The sequence below is a fragment of the Leopardus geoffroyi genome, chromosome A3 (assembly GCF_018350155.1).
Source record: "Leopardus geoffroyi isolate Oge1 chromosome A3, O.geoffroyi_Oge1_pat1.0, whole genome shotgun sequence".
Taxonomy (NCBI): Eukaryota; Metazoa; Chordata; class Mammalia; order Carnivora; family Felidae; genus Leopardus; species Leopardus geoffroyi.
In genome coordinates this window covers 64,502,433-64,530,031 of record NC_059336.1, presented here as the reverse complement: position 1 = coordinate 64,530,031, position 27,599 = coordinate 64,502,433, and the positions used below count along the sequence as shown (strand labels likewise).

The following is a 27,599-nucleotide window of genomic DNA, read 5'->3' as shown; positions in this document are numbered from 1 at the left end:
CAAATTAAAAGAGGTTTAGTGAGTGAGCTGTAGGGCAAATTTAAATGACCTCAAATATGTGTAACTTGAGTTTCCAAAGGACAGAAGCAAGGGGGAACGTGCATGGAAATTATTGGAATAAATAATGGCTGAAATGTTTCCAAATTTAATGAGAACTATTAACCCACAGATCAAGAGATTGCGCCAACTCCAAGCACAAGAAACATGAAGAAAACTATAAGGCACAAATAATCAAATCGCCCAAAAGCAGTGATAAAGAGAAAATCTGAAAAGCACCCAAAGGAAAAAAAGACACATTATATATAAATAAAGGTAAGAATGACAGCATATTTCTTGTGAGTAAGGGCAAGTCCGAAGACAGTGGACTGACATCCTTAAAGACTGAATGGGAAAAAAAAAAAAAATCTGTCAACCTAGAATTATATAGCCAGTTAAAATATATTTTCCCCCAAAATGTAAAATAGGTATTTTCAGACATACAAAACCTCGAAGAATTAATCATCAGTAGATCTATAGTACAAGAAATGTAAAGAAAGCCATTCAGGCAGAAGAATGATCATACCAGACGAAAATATGAATCAACAGAAAAAAATGATGAGAACCAAAAATTGTAGCTATATGGGCAAATATGTAAGATTTTTAAAATTATTTAACTCTTTGAAATATAATGGACTAGCTAAACAAATAACAAGTACTGTGGAGTTTATAACATATACCTCAGTAAAATATAAGGCAATAGCATAAATACTGGGAGGGCAGTAATAGAAGTATACTATGATAAGGTTTTTATAGTGTAGATGAAGTGGCCCATTACTTGAAGATAGACTGTGATAAGCTAAAGATGCATACTGTAAATCTTAAAAAAAAATTCTTTTTTAACATTTATTTATTTTCGAGAGACAGAGAGAGACAGAGCATGAGTGGGGGAGGGACAGACAGAGAGAGAGACACAGAATCCGAAGCAGGTTCCAGGCTTTGAACTGTCAGCACGGAGCCCGATGCAGAACTCGAATTCGCACACCGTGAGATCATGACCTGAGCTGAAGTCGGACGCTTAACCGACTGAGCCACCCAGGAGCCCCTAAAGATGTATATTATAAAACCTAAAGTAACCACTAAAACAGCTAAACAAAATTATAGCTAATAAGTCAACAAAGGAGATAAAATAGAATGGAAGGAGAAAAAGATGAAAAGAGGAAGAAAAAGATGGAACAAATGGAAAACAAAAAGCAAAACGACAGATTTAAATCTAGCCACATTAGTACTTGTATTCAGTAAAAATGGTATAAATGCCCCCAAATGAAAGGCACAGTGTCAAGTTGGATTAAGATACTGCATTCTCTCTCTCTCTCAAAAAAATAAAAAGTAAAAAATAAATAAAATGCTAGATGCAAGTATATGCAGTTTACAGTGAATCTATTTTTTTTTTTTTTTTTTAGAGAGAGAGAGAAAGCATGTGAGCCGGGGGAGGGGCACAGGGGGAGAGAGAGAGAGAGAGAGAGAGAGAGAGAGAGAGAGAGAGAGAATCTTAAGCAGGCTCCACACTCAGCACAGAGCCCGATGTGGGGCTCAATCTCATGATCCTGGGATCATGACCTGAGCAAAAATCAAGATTCAGATACTAAACTGACTGAGCCACCCAGGCACCCCAATAAGTGTATTTTAAATGTGAAGCACAAGTGGGTTAAATGTAAAAAGACATACCAAGAAACACTAGTCAGAAGAATTCCAGATTGCCTATATGAATGCCAGACAGTAGATTTCAGAGCAAAGAATATTACTGGATATAAAACGGATCACATTATAATGTTAAAGGTCCAATTCAAGAAGGAGACATAACACTTCTAAATGTATATGAACTTAATAACAGAGCTTCTTTTTTTTTTTTTTTTAACGTTTATTTATTTTTGGGACAGAGAGAGACAGAGCATGAATGGGGGAGGGGCAGAGAGAGCGGGAGACACAGAATCGGAAACAGGCTCCAGGCTCTGAGCCATCAGCCCAGAGCCCGACGCGGGGCTCGAACTCACGGACCGCGAGATCGTGACCTGGCTGAAGTCGGACGCTTAACCGACTGCGCCACCCAGGCGCCCCAAGAGCTTCTAATTTGAAGCCCAAATGGGTATTACTGCAAGAAAACATAGACAAAACCACAATTATAATGAGTGATTTCAATACTCCTTCTTCAATAATTAATTGAAGTAGACAGAAAATAACCAAGGCTACAGATGACTTTAACAATGCTATTGAGCAACATGACTTAATTGATATTTATAGAACACTCCACCCAATAATAGCAGAATAAACTTTTTTCTTTTCAAATAGATATGGAGCATTTGCCAAAATATATCCATTCTGGTTCTTAAAAATTTTTTTTAATATTTATTTTTGAAAGAGAGAAAGAGATAGTGAGCATGAGCAGGGGAGAAGCACAGAGAGAAGGGGACAGAAGATCTGATGTGGCTCTGTGCTGACAACAGAGAGCCCAAAATGGGGCTCAAACTCACAAACTGTGAGATCATGACCCCAGCCCAAGTCAGATGCTCAACCAACTGAGCCACCCAGGCACCCCTACCCATTCTGGATCTTATTTTAACTTTCAACAAAGTTAAAAGATTTCCAGTCATATAAAAATATGTTCCCTGCCCATCATGTAATTAAATTAAAAATCAATATTCTCTATAAATAATCTCCAATATTTAGAAAATAAATAATATGTTTGTAAATAACCTAGCATCCAAAGAAGAAATCAAAACAGAAACTGAAAAATATTTTTAATTGAATGAAAATGAAAATACAACATATAAAATTTGTGGGATGATATCAAAGCAGTACATGGAGGGAATTAATAGCACTAAAATGCCTATATCAGAAAAGAAAGGTCTCAAGTCAATAGACTCCAAACAAAAGAAACAAATAAAAAAGCACCCCCTCACACACAAGAAGTTAAACTCAACATAACCAGAAGAAAGGAAGTAAAGATTAGAACAAAAATAAATGAAATAGAAAACAAAAACACAATAGAAAAATCAAAATAGGAATAGATTTCAAAATAGAAAATTTCAAAATAGAAAACCAGTGAAACCAAACACTGGTTCTTTGAGAAGAGCAATAAAATCGACAAACTTCTAGTCAGACTGACTAGAAAAACAGGGAGAAGACATAAATCACCAATATCATGAACGAGTGAAGTGGCATCACTACAGATTCTACAGATAGTAAGAGGATAATAAGAATATAACAGGTATTCATAAAATATATTAATAAATATATATATTCTCTACAGGTATATAAATACATATCAATATATATAGATGTCATGATCAAGTGAGGTTTGTCCTAGGGATACAAGGTTGCTTTAACGTTTAAAAATTGATCAATATAATAAATCACCATATTAATGAACTAGAAAAGAAAAAAAATATCATCTCAATAAGTACAGAAAATGCATTGACTGACAAAGTCTAATATCTATGCCTGATAAAAATTCTTAGCAACCTAAGAACAGAAGGGAACTTCCTCAACCTGAAAAAAGTCATCTGGGAAAACCTACAGCCAGTATCATATTTAATGGTGAAAGACTAGAATTTTTTTTCCTTAAACATCAGAACAAGGAAAGGATGCTTCCTCTCACTATTGAACATTGCACTGGAGGTTCTAGACAGTCTAATAAGGCAAGAAAAAAAAAGGTCATCAAGACTGGGAAGGAACAAGTAAAACTGTCTTTATTAGCAGGCAGCCCTATCGTCTATGTAGAATATCCAATAGAATATACAAAAAACCAAGCAGAACTAATAAGTGAGTTTAGGAAGCTTATGGAATATAAGACCAATATACAAAAATCGGTTGCATTTCTTTATACAAGCAACACTTAATTGGAAATTGTAATTTCCAATTCCATACCATTCACAATAACATTAAACAACCCATACCATTAGTAGAATAAAAATATGAAATACTTGGAGATAATTCTGACAAAAGATGAGAGAAATTAAATAAGACCTAAATAAATGGAGGTAATTCAGTGCATAAAGGAGAGTATTTTCAACAAATAATGTTTTAGCATTTGGATATTCACATCAAAAAAAAAAAATATATATATATATATATCTCCAACACATATCTTGTACCATATTAAAAAATTAACTCCAAATGGGTCATAAAATTAAATGTAAAACCTAACACTATAAAACTTGTAGATGAAAGTACAGGAGAAAATCTTTGTAACTTTGGATTGAGCAAAGATTTCTTAAATATGACACAAGATACGTGACCCATAAAAGAACAAATTAGTAAATTAGACTTCATTAAAATGAAAACTTCTGTAGTTTGAAAGATGCTATGAGGTGAATGGAAAGAGAAGCCACAGGCTGGGTGGAAATATTTGCAAATCATATATCTGATAAAAGGTTATATCATGTAAGCTTACATATAAACATATAAAAAATATGTAATGAACTCTCAGAGTATGTTAATAAGAAAACAAGCAACTCCCCCCCACCAAAAAAGTAGGTAAAGCATTTGAGCAGATGCTTTTCCAAAGGTATGTAAGTGGCAAATAAGCACATGGAAAGATACCCAACATCATTAGTAATTAGGGAAATTCAAATTAAAACCCTAATGGGATAGTACTATACACCTATTAGAAAGGCCGTAATTTAAAAAATATTTTTAATGTTTATTTATTTTTGAGAGAGAGAGAGAGAGAGAGAGAGAGAGAGAGAGAGAGAGAGAGAGTGTTAGCAGGCGAGGGGCAGAGAGAAAGGGAGACACAGAATCCGAAGCAGGTTCCAGGCTCTGAGCTGTCAGCACAGAACCCAACACGGGACTTGAACTCGTGAACCACGAGATCATGACCTGAGCCAAAGTAGGACGCTGAACTAACTGAGCCACCCAGGTGCCCTAGAAAGGCTGTAATTTAACGTTTTTATTTATTTTTGGGACAGAAAGAGACAGAGCATGAACGGGGGAGGGGCAGAGAGAGAGGGAGACACAGAATCGGAAACAGGCTCCAGGCTCTGAGCCATCAGCCCAGAGCCCGACGCGGGGCTCGAACTCACGGACCGCGAGATCGTGACCTGGCTGAAGTCGGACGCTTAACCGACTGCGCCACCCAGGCGCCCCGAAAGGCTGTAATTTAAAAGACTGACCATATCGAGTGTTGAAGAGGCTGCGGACAAAACAGAACTCTCTGACAGCACTGATGGGAATATAAAATAGTAGAACCAGTTTGGAAAAGTTTGTTGGGTTCCTTAAAACATTACATATGTGTCTCTATATGATTTAGCTGTTCCACTCGTAAGTGGTTTACACTAGAGAAGTGAAGGCACATATCCATACAAAGAATATATCCACATATCCATATGTGTACATAAATATTCCTAACAGTTTCATTCGTAACAGCCCCAAAGTGGCAACAGCCGAAAAGTTCATCGATGAGTGAAAACAAAAATAAATTGTGGTGCATCCACACAATGGCACACTACTCAAGAATAAAAAGGAAAGAACTATTTTTTTTTAATTTTTTTTTTAACATTTATTTATTTTTGAGACAGAGAGAGACAGAGCACGAACGGGGGAGGGGCAGAGACAGAGGGAGACACAGAATCCAAAGCAGGCTCCAGGCTCCGAGCCATCAGCCCAGAGACTGACGCGGGGCTCGAACTCACCAACCGCGAGATCGTGACCTGAGCCGAAGTCGGACGCTCAATCGACTGAGCCACCCAGGCGCCCCAAAAGGAAAGAACAATTGATCCATGCAACAACACAGATGAATCTCAAAATATTCTTACTGACTGAAAGAACACTGACTTTCTAAAAAAAAAAAAAAAGCATGAATGAATGATTCCATTTATTTAAATCTCTAGAAAATATAAACTCACATAAGGGGAGGGAAAACAAAGCAGTGGTTTTCTGGGGAGGGAGGAACCTTCAAGAAGCAAAAAGGAGGGATTGTTAAAGGGCAAGAGAAAACTTTTGGGGGTGAGAGATATTTTCAGTATTTGGATTGTGGTGATGGCTTCAAGGGTATACACAAATTTCAAAACTTACAAAATTGTACATACAGTTTACTGGATGCCAATTTACCTCAATGCAACTGTTAAGGAAAAGCTAAAAGGGAAATGCTTTTTGAGACAGCAGGGTGTATACATAAATACTCCTAGCCCCTGGACCTATATGGACTTTACACAATCTAAGGCATAACATTCAGATGCAAAGACAAGTAAAAGATGGTTCTTCCAAATCCCCAAATCATGCCAATGTGTTACCTAGAATTACACCGACACTGAAGAAAAATTTATGTTGTCACCATTTGACCACAATGTCAAAATCTTATTTGTTTGAAATTCATTACAAAGCAGAGTACAATTTTACAGATAGAAATATAAAGCCAATCATCATTACAGAACTCCCCATTCTTTAGAAAAATTTGAATACCTATAGGCATATCAAACCCAGTAAGTTTAACAGGTACAGCATAGCAGAAAGAATGCTGGGCTTGTAGCTAGAAAGCTCTGAGTTCAAATACCAGCTCTGCCACTCACAGGCCAGTGGGGCTGAGAGACGCAGAGTATCATGGCCCTCATCTGTAACAGACGTTAGCTGCCTTGCACAGCAATAAAGAATCGAATGAGCTAGAATATATGAAAGATGCATTATCGGTGCTCAATATCAGTTTCCCTTCCCTTATTCTTGCACTAACTTAGATTTATTTTTTCATTCTGGCTTTGACTTTGGAGTTTCAACCTGAAATGCAAAGCCAAGTCAATTTCTGATAGGACTCCTACCTTGTGATTGAAAACTCACACTAAAAAGAAAAGAAGAAAAAAAATTTCTCAAACAGAAAGTCTGCTTTAAGTTTATAATAAAACCTAATGTCAAACATGCTTAATCTCATTTGTATTTCATTCTGGTGTTCACAGATAACCTTCCTTCTACAGATTTAAGGTATTTCTTTCTTCACATTCGCACAGTTAATATTTGTTTACTGTTATATTTGTAGATTCCTTGTTGAGGAGCGGGTCACAGTTTTTAATTCTGCTGTTAAAACTGTTGTCCCTTGTGTGTTTGCAATAGTGTACTGATATAATTCTTAAAAAAAAATTTTTTTTTAATGTTTTTATTTATTTTTGAAGGAGAGAGACAGAGCATGAGCGGGGGAGGGGCAGAGAGAGAGGGAGACACAGGCTCCAAGCTGTCAGCACAGAGCCCAATGCGGGGCTCGAACTCACGAACCGTGAGATCATGACCTGAGCTGAAGTCAGACGCTTAACCGACTGAGCCACCCAGGCGCCCCATACTGATACAATTCTTGATGATGTTTGCCAAATGTAATGAACTTAGACTTATTAAACAAAACACAAGCTGTCCTACCAGCAGTGGGGAAGGCAGTGGTCTTCTTCACATGGATATTACACCCATTCTTCCTTGCAACAGACTCCAGGAACCCTTCCACGGTTTCTTACATCTTACTTCTCAAAGACTGTCTGGGCTTAGCTCCCCCTTATGGAGGGTCCATTCAAGTCATTCATAGTATTAACCTACACTGGGGAATCATTTCTCTTCTTTCAAACCATTCCCTATCACTTGGCCCTCCATTTCTCCCGATCTTTTATAGAGTTTCAAAATGCCATATGCTAGAAGCTTCTCTAATGGTGCCTTAGACACTTGGAGGAAGGAATCTAAATCTAGAACAGAAACCGAGAATGAGGAGGGACACCAATCTGTTGATTTCCTAACTTGTGCGCCAGTCCATCCACAGGGTTATTCAGCACTTGTCCGGAGGCTGTGAACGGTAGGACAAGGAGGACCTGTTTCTAAGTAACAAAATTAGAACAGTCAAAGGAAACATATAGTCTTATCTGGAAATGAAACAAAAGAATTACAAAGGGCCATGTTGGGGAAAGCAGGCTAAAGAAGGTAGAAGGTGGAATGTGATGTTAAAGTCAGGTTTTGGACAGGAAAGAGAAAGAGGAATTATATCTTAGACAAAGTGTACAGGAGGCAAGGGTTTGGAGGCTGGATGTACACATCTCTGTTTTCAGCTCCCCAACATCCCAGGTCTTTGTTCTCGAAGATGACCTTATCTCAAGCCTGGGGCTCTCTGATTTCTTTCCCCTCTTCTTCATCTTTTCTCTTTGCCTCTTATCTAAAAGGAAGTAGTTCTTCCTTTCAAAGTCCGTCCTTTCCACCTATGCGCAGGGTTAAGCCACTCCCTCTTTCCTCTAGCTCAGTGCTTTTCAAACTTGAGCATGCATCAGAATGCTCAGAAAGTTTGTTAAAATACAGATTGCTGGGCTTCAGTCTCAGAGTTTCCGATTCAGTAGGTCTGGGGTGGTGGCAGCAAATCCACATTTCTAACAAATTTCCACGTGGTGCTGATGCTGCTGGTCTGGGGACCATACTTTGAGAAGCACCGCTTTGCATCCTTGCTCCATCAAATCGACCCCCCGCCCCGCCTCACTTCATATATTACTTATTTCTTCTTCCTTGGCTGTCCTCAACTCTGCTTCTCCTTGACATACATACTACTTGTCTCTTTCCCTTTGCCATCAACAGTTTGGCAGGAGGAGTCTACTCCCTTTGATTCACCTGCCCTTGCAATATGACCTCTCCCCCAGCAGACACCAGCGCTGCTCTGCAATTTGCCAGACCTTCAGCGATCTGCAGCAGCTGACCCTGCTCCCGTCAAGGAGCGGTGTTACGCCACACCACCCTGCATCAGCCTTCCTATCTCCAGCTCCTTCTCTGTGTCCCTGACTGACTCCTATTACTCTGCCTCCAAAACAGCCATTTTCCAAGATTCTGTCATTGGCCATCTTCTTTTACCTTCCAGTTTCCATAGTTCTGCTCTTATCTCTTCATGTTGATCTCCAAATCTTCCGGCACATTTCCTGAGATTTGAACTTTCCTACTTAACCGCTTGCTAGGTATTGTCACATACAGAACACACATTTATGTTCTATGACCACGTGAATGTATCATGTCCCAAACTGCTCTCTCACTCCACCTATTTTCTTTAGTGCCCACATATAGTCAATTCTCTGGAATGGCCTCCATATTTGCTTACGAGGTTGCACTCTTATTCAGGCCTGATTACTTCTTTCCCTTTCTCTGGAACCACTGAGATGGCTTTGAAACAAGCAAAACAAAAACAAAAACAAAAACAAAAAACAACACAAAACAAGAACCAAACAACAACAAAAACCAACCCTTTTTACTATAGAATAAAGCAGTGAAACAGAAAACTACGTGAAGCAAATATGCATCTTAATTAGTTATGAGGCTAAAAAACTCGGGACCACCACCCAGATCAAGAAATGGAACTTTGCCTGATCCCTCAGAAGTCCCTTTACGTGCTCTATCATTCACCTTCAACCTTCACCTCAATGCAATGACTTTCTAACTGGTCATCGGCCTCTAGCCTGCCACCATTCATCACACCAAAGAACTAAATTTGCCTGGACACATCTTTTCTACCTCTATGCCTTTGATGATTTCCTCCCTGCTTATCATACCTAGAATGCACTCTTCAACTGCTTTTCTTCTCTTGCCTTTCAAGGGCCACCTCCTTCATGACCCTTTCTCAGATCCCTCTTCCTTGGATTGGCTGATCTTCTTTTTATACTTACAAAACACGAGTAACCCAACTAGAGCAGACTCAGTCTTGTGTTTTGGTAGTTGGGCAAGTATCTTATGTCTCATGTGGATATCTTGAAACCTCACCTTACTCATATTTAGGGGTTACTCATGGTAACCCCTAAAGGGCTCACCATAGTGCTTTTACATGGAGCAGACTCTAAATTACATTTTATTACCTTGAACTGAATGACACAAGTTGAACTAGAATAGCGGCTAATTTAGTGAAACATTTTAGGTAAAAATGTTATTCACTAACAAACTTAATTAAAGAAGAGTGTATGTAAGACAGATATAGCAATTAAAAAAAAAAAAAAGTCCAGAAAATAAGCAATGCTATAAAAGTGATCCGAGGTTAATTTCTGGATCTCCGTTTTTCTCAACTAGTATAGGATTAGTGTTTCTCAACTGGGGTAGTATTGGCATTTGGGACAGGACAACGCTGAACTGTAGTCCCTGGTACTGTAGGATGTTTACTCCCTCTGCTCCCTCCGGTTCTAGTAACAACCCTTAGTCATTGTGACAACCAAACAGAAATACCCCACATAATTACAAACAGGTGCAGAGGTGGGCACACAGTCCACCTCTGGTTGAGAACAGCTGGTGGATTATCTCAAAGGACTCTTCCACCTCTGATGCGTGCTTCTTGTTGGATCCCGGTAACGAAAGGCTGTGATGCAGACAAGAAACTAATCAGAACTCTCCCTTCTCTGTACAACTTCCCCCCCCCCCCCACTGCCATTTACATCGTCACGAAGATGCCACCATAGAAATCCAGAGTCCAACATGAGGAATAAAGCCCTCACATGGAAGGTAAAAACAAAACAAAACAAAAAACAAAACAAAACAAAACACCTCTCCTAAGGACAAATAGCGGGATATCCAATAGATTCGCCTTTATGCTTTCAGTTGGTATGCTAAACTGAACAGCAATGTAGGGATAAAACAAGTTGATCAAAGTGTGATCTGTGATCCAAATACATTACAATCACCGTGGGAGATTGTTAAAATGTGAGATTCATAAACCACAACCCTGGGGAGTCCAGTTCAGTAAGGAACTTTTGTTTTTAAAATAAGCACCACAAGGTAATTCCTATGAAAGTGGGTCATGCATCATTTTGAGAAACCTGTTCCAGAAGATCTTTACCAGTATAGATATGCATTTAGAATACTCTTTAGCCAAAGGTCTAGACTTTTAGTTCCACGTGTCAAATGTCTTTATTTTCAAAAGAGTGATTTTAAAAAGGGTGCCATTCCAGAGAAGTAATAGTGGCCCTAAAAACAGAATTAAGAGCACTCCACACTATATAAAGAACTTACATAACTCAACACAACATCATCATCATCACCATCACCACGATAATAATGATCCCATTGAAAAATGGGCAGAGGACCTGTCCCAAGAAGACATACAGATGTCCACCAGACACATGAAAAGATGCTCGACATCACTAATCATCAGGGAAATGCAAATCAAAGCCACAATGAGATATCACCTCACACCTGTCAGAATGCTAGAATCAAAAAGACAAGAAATAACAAGTGCTGGCAAGAATGTAGAGAAAGAGAAACCCACGTGCACTGTTGGTGGGAATGGAAATTGATGCAGCCAATTTGGAAAACAGTAGGAAGGTTCCTCAGAAAATTAACAATAGAAATATCCTAGGATCCAATAATTCCACTACTGGGTATTTACTCAAAGAAAACAAAAACACTAATTTGAAAAGGTATCTGCACTCTTATGTTTATTGCAGCATTATTTACAATGGCCAAGATATGGAAGCAACCCAAGTGTTCCTCAATAGAAGAATGGATAAAGAAGATGTGGTATATATGTGTGCAATGGAATATTACTCAGCCATAAAAAAAGAATGGTGTCTTGCCATTTGGGATAACATGGATGGATCCATAGGGTATTATGCTAAGTGAAATAAGGCAGACAAAGACCATACGATTTCACTTACATGTAGAATCTAAATGACAAAGCAAATGAATAAACAGACAAAAAGCAGAAATAGACCCATAAATGCGGAGAACAAACATGGTTGCCAGAGTGGAAAAAGGTGAAGGGATGGGCAAAATGGGTGAAGGAAGTGGGATACAGGCTTCCAGCTGTGGAATGAACAAATCATGGGATAAAAGGTACAGCATAGGGAATATGTCAATGGTGTTGTAATAGTGTGTGGTGACAGAGGGTAGCTACACTCGTGGTGAGTATAGCATAATGTAGAGACTTGTGGAATCACTACACTGTACATCTGAAACTAACATAACATTGTGTGTCAACTATACTTCAATTAAAACAAAAGAAAACAACAACAACAACAAAACCCCACTCCCCCCGGGATCACTAAGGGAAGGAAGCAACATCACAGATGAACCAAAACAGGATTTCATTTATATAAATTCCTTGAAACAGATGACCTGACCAACTTTTTGATTTTTATCCTGCAGGGAACTAATTCACATTTCCAGACTAAGAAAGAAGGCTTGGAGAAAGGTGAAAGGGAAGTAAAATGAGGTCTCAATGAAAATTTTACTTTAGAGGATCTACAGGATTGATTAATTACAGACAATTAAGAGGTGCCAGGATGTCAGATCTTGTACTTTCTTTGTAAATACATGATATCTATAAAATAAACATGGGAGTAAGGTGGATGGAGCTGGTTTTAATGAATGAAAATTGGGACAACTTTAAAGCAATGAAACACTATAGAATTTAACAAGAAACGCTCAGAGAGACTGCAAGTTCAGTGGTTCTCAAGTGAGGTCTCCAGACCAGCGGCAGCAGGGTTACCTGGGAACCTGCTCAAAATGCAAGCTCTTAGGCCCCCACCTCAGTCTCTCAGGGGATAAGGCCCAACAATCTCTGTGTCACAACAAGTTCTACAGATGATTCTGATACTAAAGTTTGAGAGCTATGGCTCTAGCTTGTTGTATATTTCTGGACTGACTTTAAAACTGACCCCACTCTCTGGATCTGTGTTTTTGTCTGTAATTCAGCTGAAATAAACTTACTTCAGAGTCCAAAAGGAAGACAGATTTACTTAACATTTGGACTTCCTAAGTTGTTGACCAGTATATTCCACACTGGTTAAGGAGGACTGGTAAAGGGTTTTGAAATCTTGGAATGAAAGGTACTAATTATTTTACTAATTATATTTCCCATTTCAAGTATCTCTGATTCCATAATTATGACAGCTGATTAACTTACATAAGAGCAAAACAAAGTGATGATAAAAAATTAGAATTAGCTCTTATTTCATATCAAATTACAATTATGTGCCGTTAGATGTGAAATCACAAATTGATTATTGTTTTTTCATGTTTTCATTTCTTTTTTCTTTTTCAAACTTATGAACTTTTAAGCATAATGCAATTTTAATATAAGAATTTCACTATTTGTTGCCAACTTCAAGTCATAGCTTCCAAAATAATGGGGTAAAAATTGCTTTGATCTAGCATTATGGTAGCAACTTAGGGTGACCCAGATTAGGTGGTTCAAAAGATAAGAAAAGCTTCCAAATTCTTTTAAGAAGCCATCATACCAGTGATATGAAAATCTAATAAAGATTGTGCAATAAAATTGTGGACCATTTCTACTGATGAATATCAGTGCAAAAAGCCCGGATAACATATACACTGCTGGTGGGAATATAAAATGGTCCAGCCAACTTAGAAAACAGTCTGGCAGTTCCTCAAAAGGTTAAACATAGAGTTAGTATATGATTATATACACCCAAGAGAAATGAAATTTGTCACAAGAACTTGTACACAAATGTTCATAGCAGCACTATTCATAATAGCCGAAAAATGGCAACCACCCAAATGTCTATGGTGAATGGATAAACAAAATTGTAGTCTACCCATCCACCAAAAAACTATTAGAACTGATGAATGAATTCAATAAGTTTGTAGGATACAAAATCAATGTACAGAAGTTTGTGGCATTTCTGTACACTAATAATGAAGTAGTACAAAGAAAAACTAAGAAAACAATCCCATTTACAACTGCACCAAAAATAATAAAATACCTAGGAATAAACTTAACCAAGGAGGTGAAAGACCTATATTTTGAAAACTATAAAACACTGATGAAAGAAATTGAAGACGACACAAATAAATGGAAAGACATTTCCATGCTCATGGACTGGAAGAACCAATATTGTTAAAATGTCCACACTACCCAAAGCAAACTACACACTTAATGCAATCCCTATCTAAATACCAGCAACATTTTTCACAGAACTGGAACAAACAATCCTGAAATTTGTATGGGACCACAAAGACCCCGAATAGCCAAAGCAATCTTGTAAAAGGAAAACAGACCTGGGAGTATCACAATTCTACACTTCAAGCTATATTACAAAGCTGTAGTAATCAAAATAGTATAGTACCGGCACAAAAACAGACATATAGATCAATAGAACAGAAAAGAAAGCCCAGAAATAAACCCACAATTATATGGTCAATTAGTCTTTGACAAAGGAGGTAAGAATATGCAATGGGAAAAAAGTCTCTTCAACAAATGGTGCTGGGAAAACTGAACAGCTACATGCAACAGAAAGAAACTGGGCCACTTTCTTATATCATACATAAAAGTAAACTCAAAATGGATTAAAGACCTAAATGTGAGATCTGAAATCATAAAAATCCTGGAAGAGAGCACAGGCAGTAACTTCTCTGACATTGAGAAACAACCCACAAAACTAAAAGATAACCTACTGAATGGAAGGAGATAATTGCAAATGACATATCCGATAAAGGGTCAGTATCCAATATGTATAACAAATTTATACAACTCAACACCAAAAAAAACCCCAAAAAATCCAATTAAAAAATGGGCAGACGACATGAGTAGACATGTCTCCAAAAAAGGCATACAAATGGCCAACAGACACATGAAAAGATGCTCAACATCACTCATCATCAGGGAAATGCAAATTGAAACCACAATGATATATCACCTCTCACCTGTCAGAATGGCTCAAATCAAAACCAAGAAACAACAAGTGTTAGCAAGGATGTGAAGAAAAAGGAACCCTCATGCACTATTGGCGGGAATGCAAACTGGTGCAGCCACTGTGGAAGACAGTATGGAGGTTCCTCAAAAATTTCAAACAGAACTACCCTATGATCCAGTAATTGCACTCCTGGGTATTTCTCCAAAGAATATGAAAACACTGGGGCGCCTGGGTGGCTCAGTCAGTTAGGCGTCCGACTTTGGCTCAGGTCATGATCTCACGGTTCGTGGGTTTGAACCCCGCTCGGGCTCTGTGCTGACAGCTCAGAGCCTGGAGTCTGTTTCAGATTCTGTGTCTCCCTCTCTCTCTGCCCATCCCCTGTTCATGCTCTGTCTCTGTCTCAAAAATGAATAAACATTTAAAAAATTATTAAAAAAATATGAAAACACTAATTTAAGGGATATACGCACCCCTATATTTACTGCAGCATTATTCATAATAGTCAAATTATGGAAGCAGCCTAAGTGTCCATCAGTAGATGAATGAATAAGGAAAATGTAGTATATATATACGATTGAATATTATTCAGCTACGAACAGAATGAAATCTTGCCATTTGCAACAACGTGGATGGATATAGAGAGTATAATGCTAAGCGCAATAAGCCAGACAGAGAAAGATAGATGCTATATGATTTCATTCACATGTGGAATTTGAGAAACAAAACAGAGGAAAAAAGTGAGACAAACCGAAAAACAGACTCTTAACTACAGAGAACAAACTGATGGTTACCAGGGGGTAGATGGATTGGGGGACGGGTAGAATAGATGAAGGGGATTAAGACTGCACTTATCTTTATGAGCACTGAGTAATGTATGGAATTGTTGAATCGATACACCTGAAACTAATACAATATTGTATGTTATCCATGTTGGAATTAAAATAAAATAAAGTAAATGTGGTCTGTCCATAGAGTGGAGTATTATTCAGCCATAAAAATGAATGACATCCTGGTATGTGCTAAAACATGGATGAACGCCAAAACATTATGTTAGGTTAAAGAAACCAGACATGAAGGACCACACGTTGTATGATTCCATTTATGTGAAATGTCTAGAATAAGCAAATCCATAGAGACAGAAAGTAGATTAGTGGCCCCCTAGTGCTAGGATGGAGAAAGTGGGGGGGGCAAGGCAATGGGGAGTGACTGCTAATGGGTCACTTTATTATTTAGAATTTAGAACATTTGTATCACTTTTTATATTTTAGAACATAAAAATGTCCTCAAATTGATCATGATGGTTGCACAACTCTGTGAATATACTAAAAACCATTGAGTTGTACGCTTTAAGTGGGTGAATTGTATGGCATGTGAATTATATCTCAACAAACTTGTTATAAAAATAATTCCAGATATCACGTTAGAATACAGCAGCATGTTAAAGGACAAATTAAGACTCCATGACCAAGTGACTAGAAATGCAGAGATGCTTTAATATTAGGAAACTGGTTAATAGGACTTGTCATAATTACAGGTGAAATTAAAAAAAACAATTTGCTCAGCTCCGTTCATGCAAAAAAGGCACCTGCTGAAGTTCCAAATTTATTTATAATAAAATCTCTTGAAAACTAGGAACCAATAACAATTTCCTTAACAAGATAAAAAATATCACATATATTTCCACTCAAAAGCTAATGCATAGCTAATGGTGAAATATTAGAAGAGTCCCAACAAAGTCATATTCAAAAATGCCTATCATTTAATATCATCCTGGAAATTTTTATCCAATAAAAGTATACAAGGGATACAAAGAGGTATAAGAATTGGAAAGAAGTCAAAATTGTCATCGTTTGCAGATGATGTGATTGTTTATTTGGAAAATTCAAGAAAATAAACTGACAAACTTCAGAAACAATAACTCATAGAGATGACTAAACATTTACTATACAAAACCCTGTAGCTTCCTTTATAAATATACAAATAACAACCAGTTAGAAAATATATGAAAGAAAAGAGCTCATTTATAAGAGAAACAAAACTAATTTCCAAAAATAAACTTAACAAGAGACATGAAGAAAGATTTTTAAGTGCCAGTGAAACATCTGGAAAAACTTGAATAAAAAGAAAACTCCCTGTTCTTGAATAGGAAGACTCAGTCATAAAGACGTCAAGGCTTAGTAAATTATATTTCTTTCAATCACAACGAAAATGCCAGTGTAATAAAAATACCAACATAATTTTAGAAAATTCTAAAAAGAAAGCATAATGACAAGGGACTAGTCTTAACAGATAGGAAAATATATTACTAAGAGGTAGTAATTTACCCTTTGGTAGAGCCATATGAATAGACAAAGTTCACTTCTGAAAGTCTGTTGTGTAGATATACTTGCAAATATATAGTCTACGTACAGATGTGTTCACTGCAGCACTGTTTGTAATGGCAAAATACTGAAAACAGACTATTATTAAAGTTAAAAAACAATTAGTTTTTAGCAATGGATTATGATGTGGCCATTCTCTAAAAAAATATTTTAAGATTGCCCCTTGTCCATTTTAAAGTGAAGAAATCCTTTGAAAATGAAGACGTTTGGGGTACCTGGGTGGCTCAGTCGGTTGAACTTCTGACTCCTGATTTCGGCTCAGGTCATGATCTGAGGGTTGTGGGATTGAGCCCCGGGTGGGGCTCCGTGCTGAGCATGGAGCCTGCTTAAGATTCTTTCTCTCTCCCTCTGCCCACTCCCCCACTTACACATGCTCTCTCCCTCTCTCTAAAAAAAAAAAAAAAAAAAAAGAGAGAGAGAGAGAGGCTCCTGGGTGGCTCAGTCAGTTAAGCATCTGACTTTGGCTCAGGTCATGATCTCACAGGTGGTGGGTTCCAGCCCCGCATCAGGCTCTGTGTTGACAGCTCAGAGCCTGGAACCTGCTTCCGATTCTGTGTCTCCCTCTCTCTCTCTCTCTCCTCCTCCCCCACTCACGCCCTGACTCTCAAAAATAAATAAAAATGTTAAAAAAATTTTTTTTCTAAAAAATAAAAAAGAAAGAAAATGAAGATGTTTTTATTTGATATGTAACTTTGGTGATACACATTTCCATAAAGGAGTGATTTTTCTCTTAAAACTAGAAGGCATTTTTGCAGAGGATGCAGTAGTCTGACATGCACACCTGGCTATCAATATTGAACTTGGCCAAATTTGGATAGTGAGATTTTGATCTTGGTGAGGAGTAGGAAACCGCATGTCCAAAGAGTTAATATAATGTTATTTTAGAATAAGAGGCCTTAATTTTTAATTTACTGCAGTTTAAGAGGATGCCTTAAAAAATACAATGTCCCCAACTGTTAAAATCTGGCTCATTTTAATACAAAAAGGAGAACTCTATCAAAATAATCAAAAACTGGATAACATGCCTGTGGGAGCTGGTTTCTTCAGGGCAAAACACTGAAGAGTAGGGGGCATAGATCCTTCTTTAAATTTGTCAGGCAAATAAAAAATGCTCGTAATAGAAAGTACATGTAGTAATTTCCTTCCCCCACATCCAAGATAGCAATGGAAGGAAACAGGACTGTGGCATCTCTAGAATTGTCAGCAGTTCTCAAGATTCTGTTACATAATTCTAGCAAAACTCACTAACGGGTATAGTTTATCAGAAAATTTCCCAAAGACAGCCCTCAGCCTCCTTATCTCAGTTACCTTCTTCTAACCTTCCTCTTCAACCTGACAAAGGACAGATAAATGCCTACTTACAATGTCAGTTTGTCTATAGACACGGCATAGGCATTCCTGAGAAGAAGCCTATCCTGAAATGAAAGTCAGCTATCTGATGTATAAACTGATGTCTGAGTCTCCAGAGCTTGACTTTCCTCCTACTAAAAATTATTTGGTTCCATAAGCCTTATGGATTCATGTCTTTCAAAATGTGCTCCAACTACAAATCTTAAAAACCTTTTTCTATGTCAGGGATAAAGCGTACTAATTGCTTCAGGGAATATAAAAACATATTAAGCAGAATCTGTGCCTTCAAGAAAATTATCCGTCTCCCCTGCTAGAGTGTGAAGTCCAAGAAGGCATGGGCTTTCTCAGTCTTGTTCATCACTACATCTCTGGCACCCAAAACAGTACTTGGTGTGCAGAAAGTGATAGAAATATTTGTCAAGAAATGAATGAACCTCAGCAAAACTAAAAGGCAACCAAAGGAATGGGAGAAGATATTTGCAAATGACATATCAGATAAAGGGTTAGTATACAAAATCTATAAAGAACTTATCAAACTCAACACCCAAAAAACATAATCCAGTGGAGAAATGGGCAAAAGACATGAATAGACACTTCTCCAAAGAAGACATCCAGATGGCCAACTGACACATGAAAACATGCTCAACATCACTCATCATCAGGAAAATACAAATCAAAACCACAATGAGATACCACTTCACACCTGTCAGAATGGCTAACATTAACAACTCAGGCAACAACAGATGTTGGCAAGGATGCGGAGAAAGAGGATTTCTTTTGCACTGCTGGTGGGAATGCAAACTGATGCAGCCACTCTGGAAAACAGTATGGAGGTTCCTCAAAAAATTAAAAATAGACCTACCCTATGACCCAGTAATTGCACTACTAGGTATTTATCCGAATGATACAGGTTTGCTGTTTCGAAGGGGCACATGCACCCCAATGTTTTTAGCGGCACTATCAACAATAGCCAAAGTATGGAAAGAGCCCAAATGTCCATCAATGGATGAATGGATAAAGAAGATGTGGTATATATATACAATGGAGTATTACTCAGCAATCAAAAAGAATGAAATCTTGCCATTTGCAACTACATGGATGGAACTAGAGGGTATTATGCTAAGTGAAATTAGTCAGAGAAAGACAAATATCATAGGACTTCACTCATATGAAGACTTCAAGATACAAAACAGATGAACACAAGGGAAGGGAAGCAAAATTAATATAAAAACAGGGAGGGGGACAAAAACATAAGAGATTCTTAAATATGGAGAACAAACAGGGTTACTGGAGGGGTTGTGGGGGGGGGATGGGGTAAATGGGTAAGGGGCATTAAGGAATCTACTCCTGAAATCATTTTTGCACTATACGCTAACTTAGATGTAAATTAAAAAAATAAATTACATAAATTTTTAAAAAAAGAAATGAATCAAAAGACAAAGTCAACATGCTTTGAGCAATAAGAGAATATGGCACTTTTAACTGTGGGATTAGTCTAAGGCCAATGGAAGTTAAAAGGATGACAAGATTAAGGCAGGATAAATGATAATTAGGCCATCGTACAAGGAAGAACTTAGAAGGACGAGGGGGAAGGGAATAGGACTGGTTAAGACCAGTGACGGGAAAGACCAAATGTGTCCAGAGAGTGCAGAGGCCTGGGTGGCCATGGGAGAAGGCCCCTGGAGAGGGCCAAGGGAGAAGGCATATGCTGGGGAAGCAGAGGGAGCTAGACTGAATGAAGAGAGTGAAGGAAGTGAGGACAGGCTGCAGAAGGCCTAGAAAAATCAGCAACTGGATCCCACTTGGTGGACATTTACACTTTTAAAATCATTTTTCACACCCTTGATTTAACCTTTAAAAGGAAATGAGCCTCAGAAAAGACATAAATCTTAAAAAGCAGTAGGGCAATGGGGCCAATAGCCAGTCCTGGGGGCCCACATAAAGGTGAAATTTGGGTTATAAAGAAGTCTTAAATGTTATAATAAGTTCCATAGTTTACTAAAATTAATGGTTTATCAAAGAATAATACAAGTCACAGGCCTAAATTCGCCAGCAATTTTCACACAAAGATAAACTCTTTTCTTCGGTAGAAACTTACTTTTAATATCACAGCAGGGTATATTTAATAGATTTTTAAAAATACTGTAACTGTTAACTAATATTAACCAGAGAATGACGCCATTCACTAATTCTAGAACACCCAGCAATATGTAGACGTCAAAAGCTCCAAATGCTTTTTTATGAGACAGTCAAGGTTTTGAAGACAGCTTCAGATAAACCTAACAATTGAGAAGCCGTAAATATCCTTGCTCTTTCCACCACTCTCCGGCTATATTTAGCAGCACAATTTCCTTTGTTCACAAGTTACTCTCGCTAACTCCATATTTATATTCTCAAAGGCAGAATGCCTTGGACCTATCAGTTAAATGAGTGGATGGCTACATGGATGGACAAACACGTGAACCATCAAATGACTGTATTAAGATCTGTGAGATGAAATGGATATAACGCTTCATCAATGGGCATCCTAGATCTTCCTTCACCGGGGCTAAAGCTCCCGGGCCTCCACAGATATGTCTGTCTCACTATGCAACAATTAGACTGGGATTAGAATGGAACAGGGGGAGTGAGAAAGTTTGTTATTAAAGGAAGGGCGTTATTCTAGGCAAGGGTGGTGATGTTTAGGAGAGCAGGGGTGGGTTCGTTGTGAAGCTAGTGGAGCTTAAGTATCTGGGTCCCTTACTTGCACAGGCTCCTTCCAAGCACATGAGGTGCCCCAGTTATGTGTTACTATGGTCAAATGCTTCTGTAAAATTTGCCAAAGTAAGATGTCATCAAATTCATTCTCCTGAAGAGAGCCCTCAAAATGTGGGGCCCCACAGGCACCCATGTCTGCCCTGGCTGAGAGGCAAGAGGAGGCTGATGGTCACTGAGCATGCTGTTGGAGCAGCGGGAAGGGGAGCTTGGGGTGCCGTTGCCATTTCTGGGCAGTTTCCCGCTCCTTTCTAAAAACACACCATTTCCTAGGCCCCGTGTCCTCATACCCTGATACACCTTTCTGCTGTTACATCTCATTTGCGAATGAAGTCACAGGAAACTCTCGGCTGTTCCAAACTTCATGTCAAGCTTTGAAGTGCTTTTCAATAGCAGAAATATTGGGCTCACAGGTGGGCTTTGTAGCTATGGTAAATACTTCTTAGTTATCTGTCGCTACTGTTATCCCACACCTCCAATTTGGAGGAGAAATTCTGCATAGGCATTGAGGCAATAAAAAAGAACATTGAACTATATCTTAGCTCTTTTGTGAACAGTTTCCTTTTATTTCTTCTCGCATGGAACTAATGTGCTCATCATATTGTACTGGTTATGGGTGGGAAAGCAGTGGAGAGAAGGGAAATGCTGATTACTACATCACTGGTTGGCAGTTTCCTCTTAGCTTCTGGAAGGTTAAGTGGTCAAGTAGCTTCTTGATATGAGATCAAGGCATTTCAAGGTCTGACTCATCTGCCAGTTACCTGGCAAAGTGTTTTTAGTAGACTTTGGACAAAATGCCTGCAGAGGTCAGAAGAGAAAAAACTGACCACAATGAATAGAAGATAAAGACAAAAAACCCAAATCTCTCACCTTGGGAGGTTCCTATAAGACTATTGCCATGTAGACTATATGTCCAGGTACATATCAGAACAACATATTTAGAGATCGCATTTTTAATAACAGGTAAATAGAAACAAAGGCCATCTTGGATACGTCCTGTGTTGGATAACGACATTTTGCTTCTTTCTGTAACAATTATTTTATGAAAAGATGACAGCACATTCTGTTGCACTCCATAAGTTAAACACTTGACATTTTTATTCCTCAAAATGGCACATTTTAGAAATGTAGATATGTTTATTAATTAGTGATTATTAACACCCAGTAAACAACATTATGTCTTGTAAAAACACAATCTCACTTCACAGCATGATGCTGAAATCTATTATTCCCTGATTCCATATGCTGAAATACACTCAAATGGTCACAAATGACCTTAAGCATTAAATAAATGTAAATGAGGACAACATAGAAAATGTGCTTTTGATTGATAACTAAAAGACCAGGTTGCAAATCACGTCCCTAGAGAAGGCCTTCCCAGAAGGGTAGGGCAGTCTACACCGCGGAGTGAAGGCTGTCCTAAGAATGAAGGATACACAGGTAACAGATTGCTCTTTCTCCTGACCTGCCTGAGGCTTTCTGGGAAACAGAAAGGGTTTGTTATTTATGTGAGGAACACAGAGCACATTGTCCCCTGTGCCACCAGCCCACTCTGACATTCTGCGAAATTTCAAAACACATACGTGGACGCTCCATTATCTTCACCAGCTGACAGGAGAGAAAAATAATTATTGCTATTCCATGGCCTCATCCCAACGTGTTGACCACTGTAGGTTTTAAGCGTTGTTGCTGTTCATTCATCTCCCTCCCACACCCCCAAACTGAGCAGTTTGGGTGGGAAAGCATCTTCAACACAGAGAAAACTCAAAATATCAAAGGGTGACAGGTTAAGAGTAATAAATAAATTAAATAGTTAGTTAAAAATCAGACTGTTCTTCTAATGTCTGGGGTTTGACCTATGCATGAAAAATGCACAAATACAGACATTTCATGGGAAAAGTACTGAACGATGATTACTCACTCTTCTGGTTCCTATCATCAGGGCAAAAGGAAATGTAGCATCACAGAAAGCACTATTGCTTTGGTTGAGGGGAGGCATTTCTCTAAGTTTGAATAGGAATCAACAGAATCTGAAAGGGAAAGGACACCTAGCCCATTTTACAATCATGAATGGAGCGAGGTTTCTCAAAGGGGCCCGTCTTGTGCATTGCAGGATGTTTAACAGCATCCCTGGCCTCTGTCTACCAGATGTCAGTCGCAATCCTCTCCCCAGGTCAGGACAATGAAAAAGTCCCTGGGAGCAAGACTGCCCCTAGTAACAGAGCCTTCATAAGGAGGTCTCACGAGGGACCTCCCCAGCCTCATCCTGTACACTCTCAACCCTTAAATCATTCCCAACCCAGGGTTCAATACACTTCAGTTTTCCTCATTTATTAATTGAAGATAACGAAAATGTCCGTCTGCTTCATTACAAGTTCTTTTCAACATTAAATGAGATACTTTTAAAGTGCTTAGAACAGGGCCTGACCCACAGTAAATGCTCAGCAAATGTTAGCTATTATTATTTTTAATAATCATCCCTAGTAGTGAGAACACCAGAGTGTTTTAATGCAGAAGGGTATCTTACCCGCTTGATATTTTCCGAGTTTTAAACACACCAGCCTTCTGATTCCTTGTGATGATGTCTCTCACGTCTGAAGGACACAGTTAAGAAAGCTTCTGCAGAGACTGTCAACTGACTCAAAACAAAACAAAATAAAACCAAAAGGTCCACAAACACGACGATCTTCTTACTGTACATGGAATCAGCACGGTGAAAAGAGAAGAGTTGTAGGAGAAGAAGGGTCTAGCCCTGGCTCTCCTACCACTCTTCACCACCAATGTTGAACTGCTTGCCACAGGCAAGCTCTCTGGACTTGCTGGGCTGCAGTTTTGTCACCCGTGAAATGGACATTCAGGGAGCATGCTGGCAAGGCCCAGGGCTATGAGTGCTGGTGGGTGTAGATGACTCCTGCGTGGGCACCACGCCCCACTTGCTTAAACGAGCTACAAGCCCCAAGGGAAGCCTCTTTCAGTCAGTGGGGAGGGCAAAGGCAGTTTTCGGAGACTCTCCAGGTTGAAGAATTTCCAATCTCGTAAACACTAGCAGAGAGTATGGGGACGAGCAGCAGGGAAAGGCTTGGGAGGAAGTGAGAGGCGAAAGAAAAACTTGGAGAGCCTTTGAGAGAAAACAAATTACTAAAGAAGAAAGTCAGTCCAGGGAAAGGCCCCTTGAAGAACTGGCTTTACAGACTCATGCTGCGGCCTTTGGCCATCTGCTGGCACATAAGGGCTTGTACGAGAAAAGCCGTATTTCTCGAAGAGATGTTTTGAGGAGCTAGTCCATTACATCACACAGCGCCATCTTGATGAGGGCCCGTGGGAAAAATCATGTCACATTCCAACACCGGGGCAAGGCTAGACTTGAGATCAACCCTTTTTGCTTCAACTTCCAGGCACTATAAATCTTACCACTGTCCTCGTTTCTCTTCTTGTTCTGGTCCCTGTGCAATCCAGAGCCAAACGGATGACCAAAATCTATCAACCACAAGAGCTCTTATGGTATGTGTTTTCTGTACTGACCTCTCATCCTGGCTTCATCATATTTTCCTGGCTTTCTGATTTCAATAATCCTCACTTTCTCATTTATTTCATATGGTATATCCTATGCGTCACTGTAAAAAGCCTCCAAGTCCCTCTTTCGGATCAAGGCAGGTTTAAATAAGCAAGAAATAAAATAATTCCACTGAAGGCTGCAAGCTGAACTAAATTGGGCCCATGGGGAGGACACCAAGCAGACAAGCGATGTTCCCCTATTGCTCAGAAAAACAGATTTCCTTTTTTTTTATTATTATTATTATAGAAAAACAGATTTCCTGAATGCTCCAAACAAGCATTGGCCAAGATCTCCCCGTAAGAACAGAGCCACAGGACTTTTTAACCCAAATCTCTGCTTGAAACATCAGGCACACCCATTTCTTCTCTGAGTGAATAAGCAGGTACTGTGATAGCTTTCTCCCCCCCAGGAGTGGGTAGGAAAAATCAATTAGGTCTCCTAATGAAGGGCTTTGTGGAGGTTTACAAAAGTGCATTATATGGAGACTTTTTTTTTTTTTCTGGGTGAACTTTCCTGTATGCAAATTAAATACCGTTAAATTACATTCATTAAAAAAATAAAAGAGACTAATTTGCCTACTTGTTTTGATTAACTAAAATGACACATCGGCCTACAGTTCTGTCTATTTCAGGAAGAAAGTATTTCAGGAAAGTCTTCTAAACGAATTGTCTTGTAAGAAAGGACAGCTGACATCTTTATTCTGAGAAGACCAAAATTAGTGAAGAATCAACTGACAACTGTTTTTTGGTTATGCTCCCCCACACGCCGGCCACACCCTTCTCGATGTTTCCATGACATCCCACCGCATGCAACAATGTGCCTGGTTCACCTGTAGCGTCGTATGAGTACATGACTAATCTATCAAGCCAAACATATTATTTTGTTAGTGGAGGTAATACTTCTTATAAAATAGTCACAGGGAAGTTAAATTACATAAGCCTGAAAACCTATTAATAATTTTTAGTAAACATCTTAACGCTCTATGCTTTTATACAATTTATAAACCTGTGGCACTGGGTGGTCAGGTTGAAGCAAGTGTACGTATTTGTAATTCTGGAGGTGCTTTTTTTTTTTATATATATAATGAAAAAAATTCACAGCAGTATTTGGGCTGCTTTATTTTTAGAACTGGGAAGGAAATACGTTTTATGGTTTAGGAGGTGTTTTTATTATTTAAAAAAAAATTTTTTTTTTAACGTTTATTTATTTTTGAGACAGAGAGAGATAGAGCATGAACGGGGGAGGGTCAGAGAGAGAGGGAGACAGAATCTGAAACAGGCTCCAGGCTCTGAGCTGTCAGCACAGAGCCCGACGCGGGGCTCGAACCCACGAACTGTGAGATCGTGACCTGAGCTGAAGTCTGACGCTTAGCGGACTGAGCCACCCAGGCGCCCCTAGGAGGTGTTTTTATATTAAAACAAGTCCAAAGAGAAAAACAAATGGCAGTAGTGTATTTAAATATCTTAAGAGATACATTCTGATATTCTGCTCCCCCCAACCTTCACTTTAGGTCAGATTTTGAGGTGGTTCCTCTGGTTGGCATGTATCTAATAACAAATTTTATCATTTTTTAGTGTCACTTCAGAGTAACAAAGGAAATCCAATCCATATATATATATAGATATATGTATATATAAGAGCCTGCGTGGCTCAGTCGGTTAAGCGTCCAACACTTGATCTCAGTTCAGGTCCTCGCCTTAGGGTTGTGAGTTCAAGCCCCATGTTGGGCCCCACACTGGCTGTAAAGCCTACTTAAAAAAATAACATAAAATAATAAAACAAACATTGTGATTCAGAAAGCATTCCTTTCTGAGTTTATGTTACCTTTATTTTCACTGGACCATCCAAGGTGAGGGTCGAAAACCATGAAGTTATAATATAAATCCTGTTCATTTTGATCACTGGTTTTTAAAAATGCTTGATGTGGCAATATTTGCCAGTTTAAAGGCTGCAAAACATTCTTAAATGTGGTTGTTATCAAAGGAATTGAGAGGATGACAGGAGATGCTTTGAACTCTGTTAGCAGTGTCAACTGTTATGTTTTTGGATGAGAGGCCTTTTCTTACTGAGGGTGCTGAGGAAAATGTAAGATGACACTCAGCAAACCATTCTAGGTTTTGGTGAAACAGAATGGTTTAATGGGGGCGGGTGGAGGGAAGCTTTGAAGCCAAATGAACCTGGCTGGCTTCTAAGCTGATGTTGATACTTAATGGCTGTGTGAACTTCGGTAAATTAGCCTCTCTGAGCTCCACCTCAAAAATAGCAATAATGATTCTGCTAATAAATAATAAATTAATTTATTTAATTTTATAGGCTTAATGGAGTACTCCATAGGATGAGCCTGACACATTGACTATTCATGCCAATTCATTATCTTTTTCAAGAGTTCAGGCAAAAGCTTTGGAAGGACGACGAGGCTGGTGAGTAACTAAAATGAGGTTTGGCAGTTAGGCTTTATTTTCTCTCCCTGCCACTCAGAACTAATTATGTTAACGTTTATATTGTAGAATTTATTATTTAAAAAAATTTTTAATGTTGATTACAATTAGCTGGGGGCGCCTGGGTGGCTCAGTTGGTTAAGCGTTCGACTTCGGCCCAGGTCGTGATCTCGAGGTTCATGAGTTCAAGCCCCACATTGGGCTCTGTGCTGACAGCTCAGAGCCTGGAGCCTGCTTTGGGTTCTGCGTCTCCCTCTCTCTCTGCCCCTCACTTGCTCACGCTTTGTCTCTCTGTCTCTCAAAAGTAAACAAACACTTAAAAATTTTATTTATTTATTTATTTATTTATTTATTTATTTATGTTTACTATTTATTTTCTCATAATATATTATAAATTATAAATATTAATTTATTCACATTTATTTATAAATTATAAATATTTATTTCTACAATTGTTATTTATTTTATTTTTATTTAATTTTTGAGAGAGACAGAGAGACAGAGCACGAGCTGGGGG

At 38.6% G+C, this 27,599-nt stretch overlaps 1 protein-coding gene across 6 annotated transcripts in view; it reads right to left on the bottom strand.

Moving 5' to 3' along the window:
• Nucleotides 1-27,599, bottom strand: part of CAMKMT (calmodulin-lysine N-methyltransferase) — a 411,053-nt gene that overhangs the window by 30,483 nt on the left and 352,971 nt on the right. For 5 of the 6 annotated variants that reach the window (XM_045445911.1, XM_045445906.1, XM_045445908.1 and 2 more), the window contains exon 7: nucleotides 23,616-23,682. The exons of the other annotated variant lie outside the window; for it this stretch is intronic. In XM_045445911.1, coding sequence (XP_045301867.1) covers nucleotides 23,616-23,682 — 67 coding nt within the window. The remainder of the gene's footprint in view (nucleotides 1-23,615; nucleotides 23,683-27,599) is intronic. 6 annotated transcript variants of the gene reach the window in all.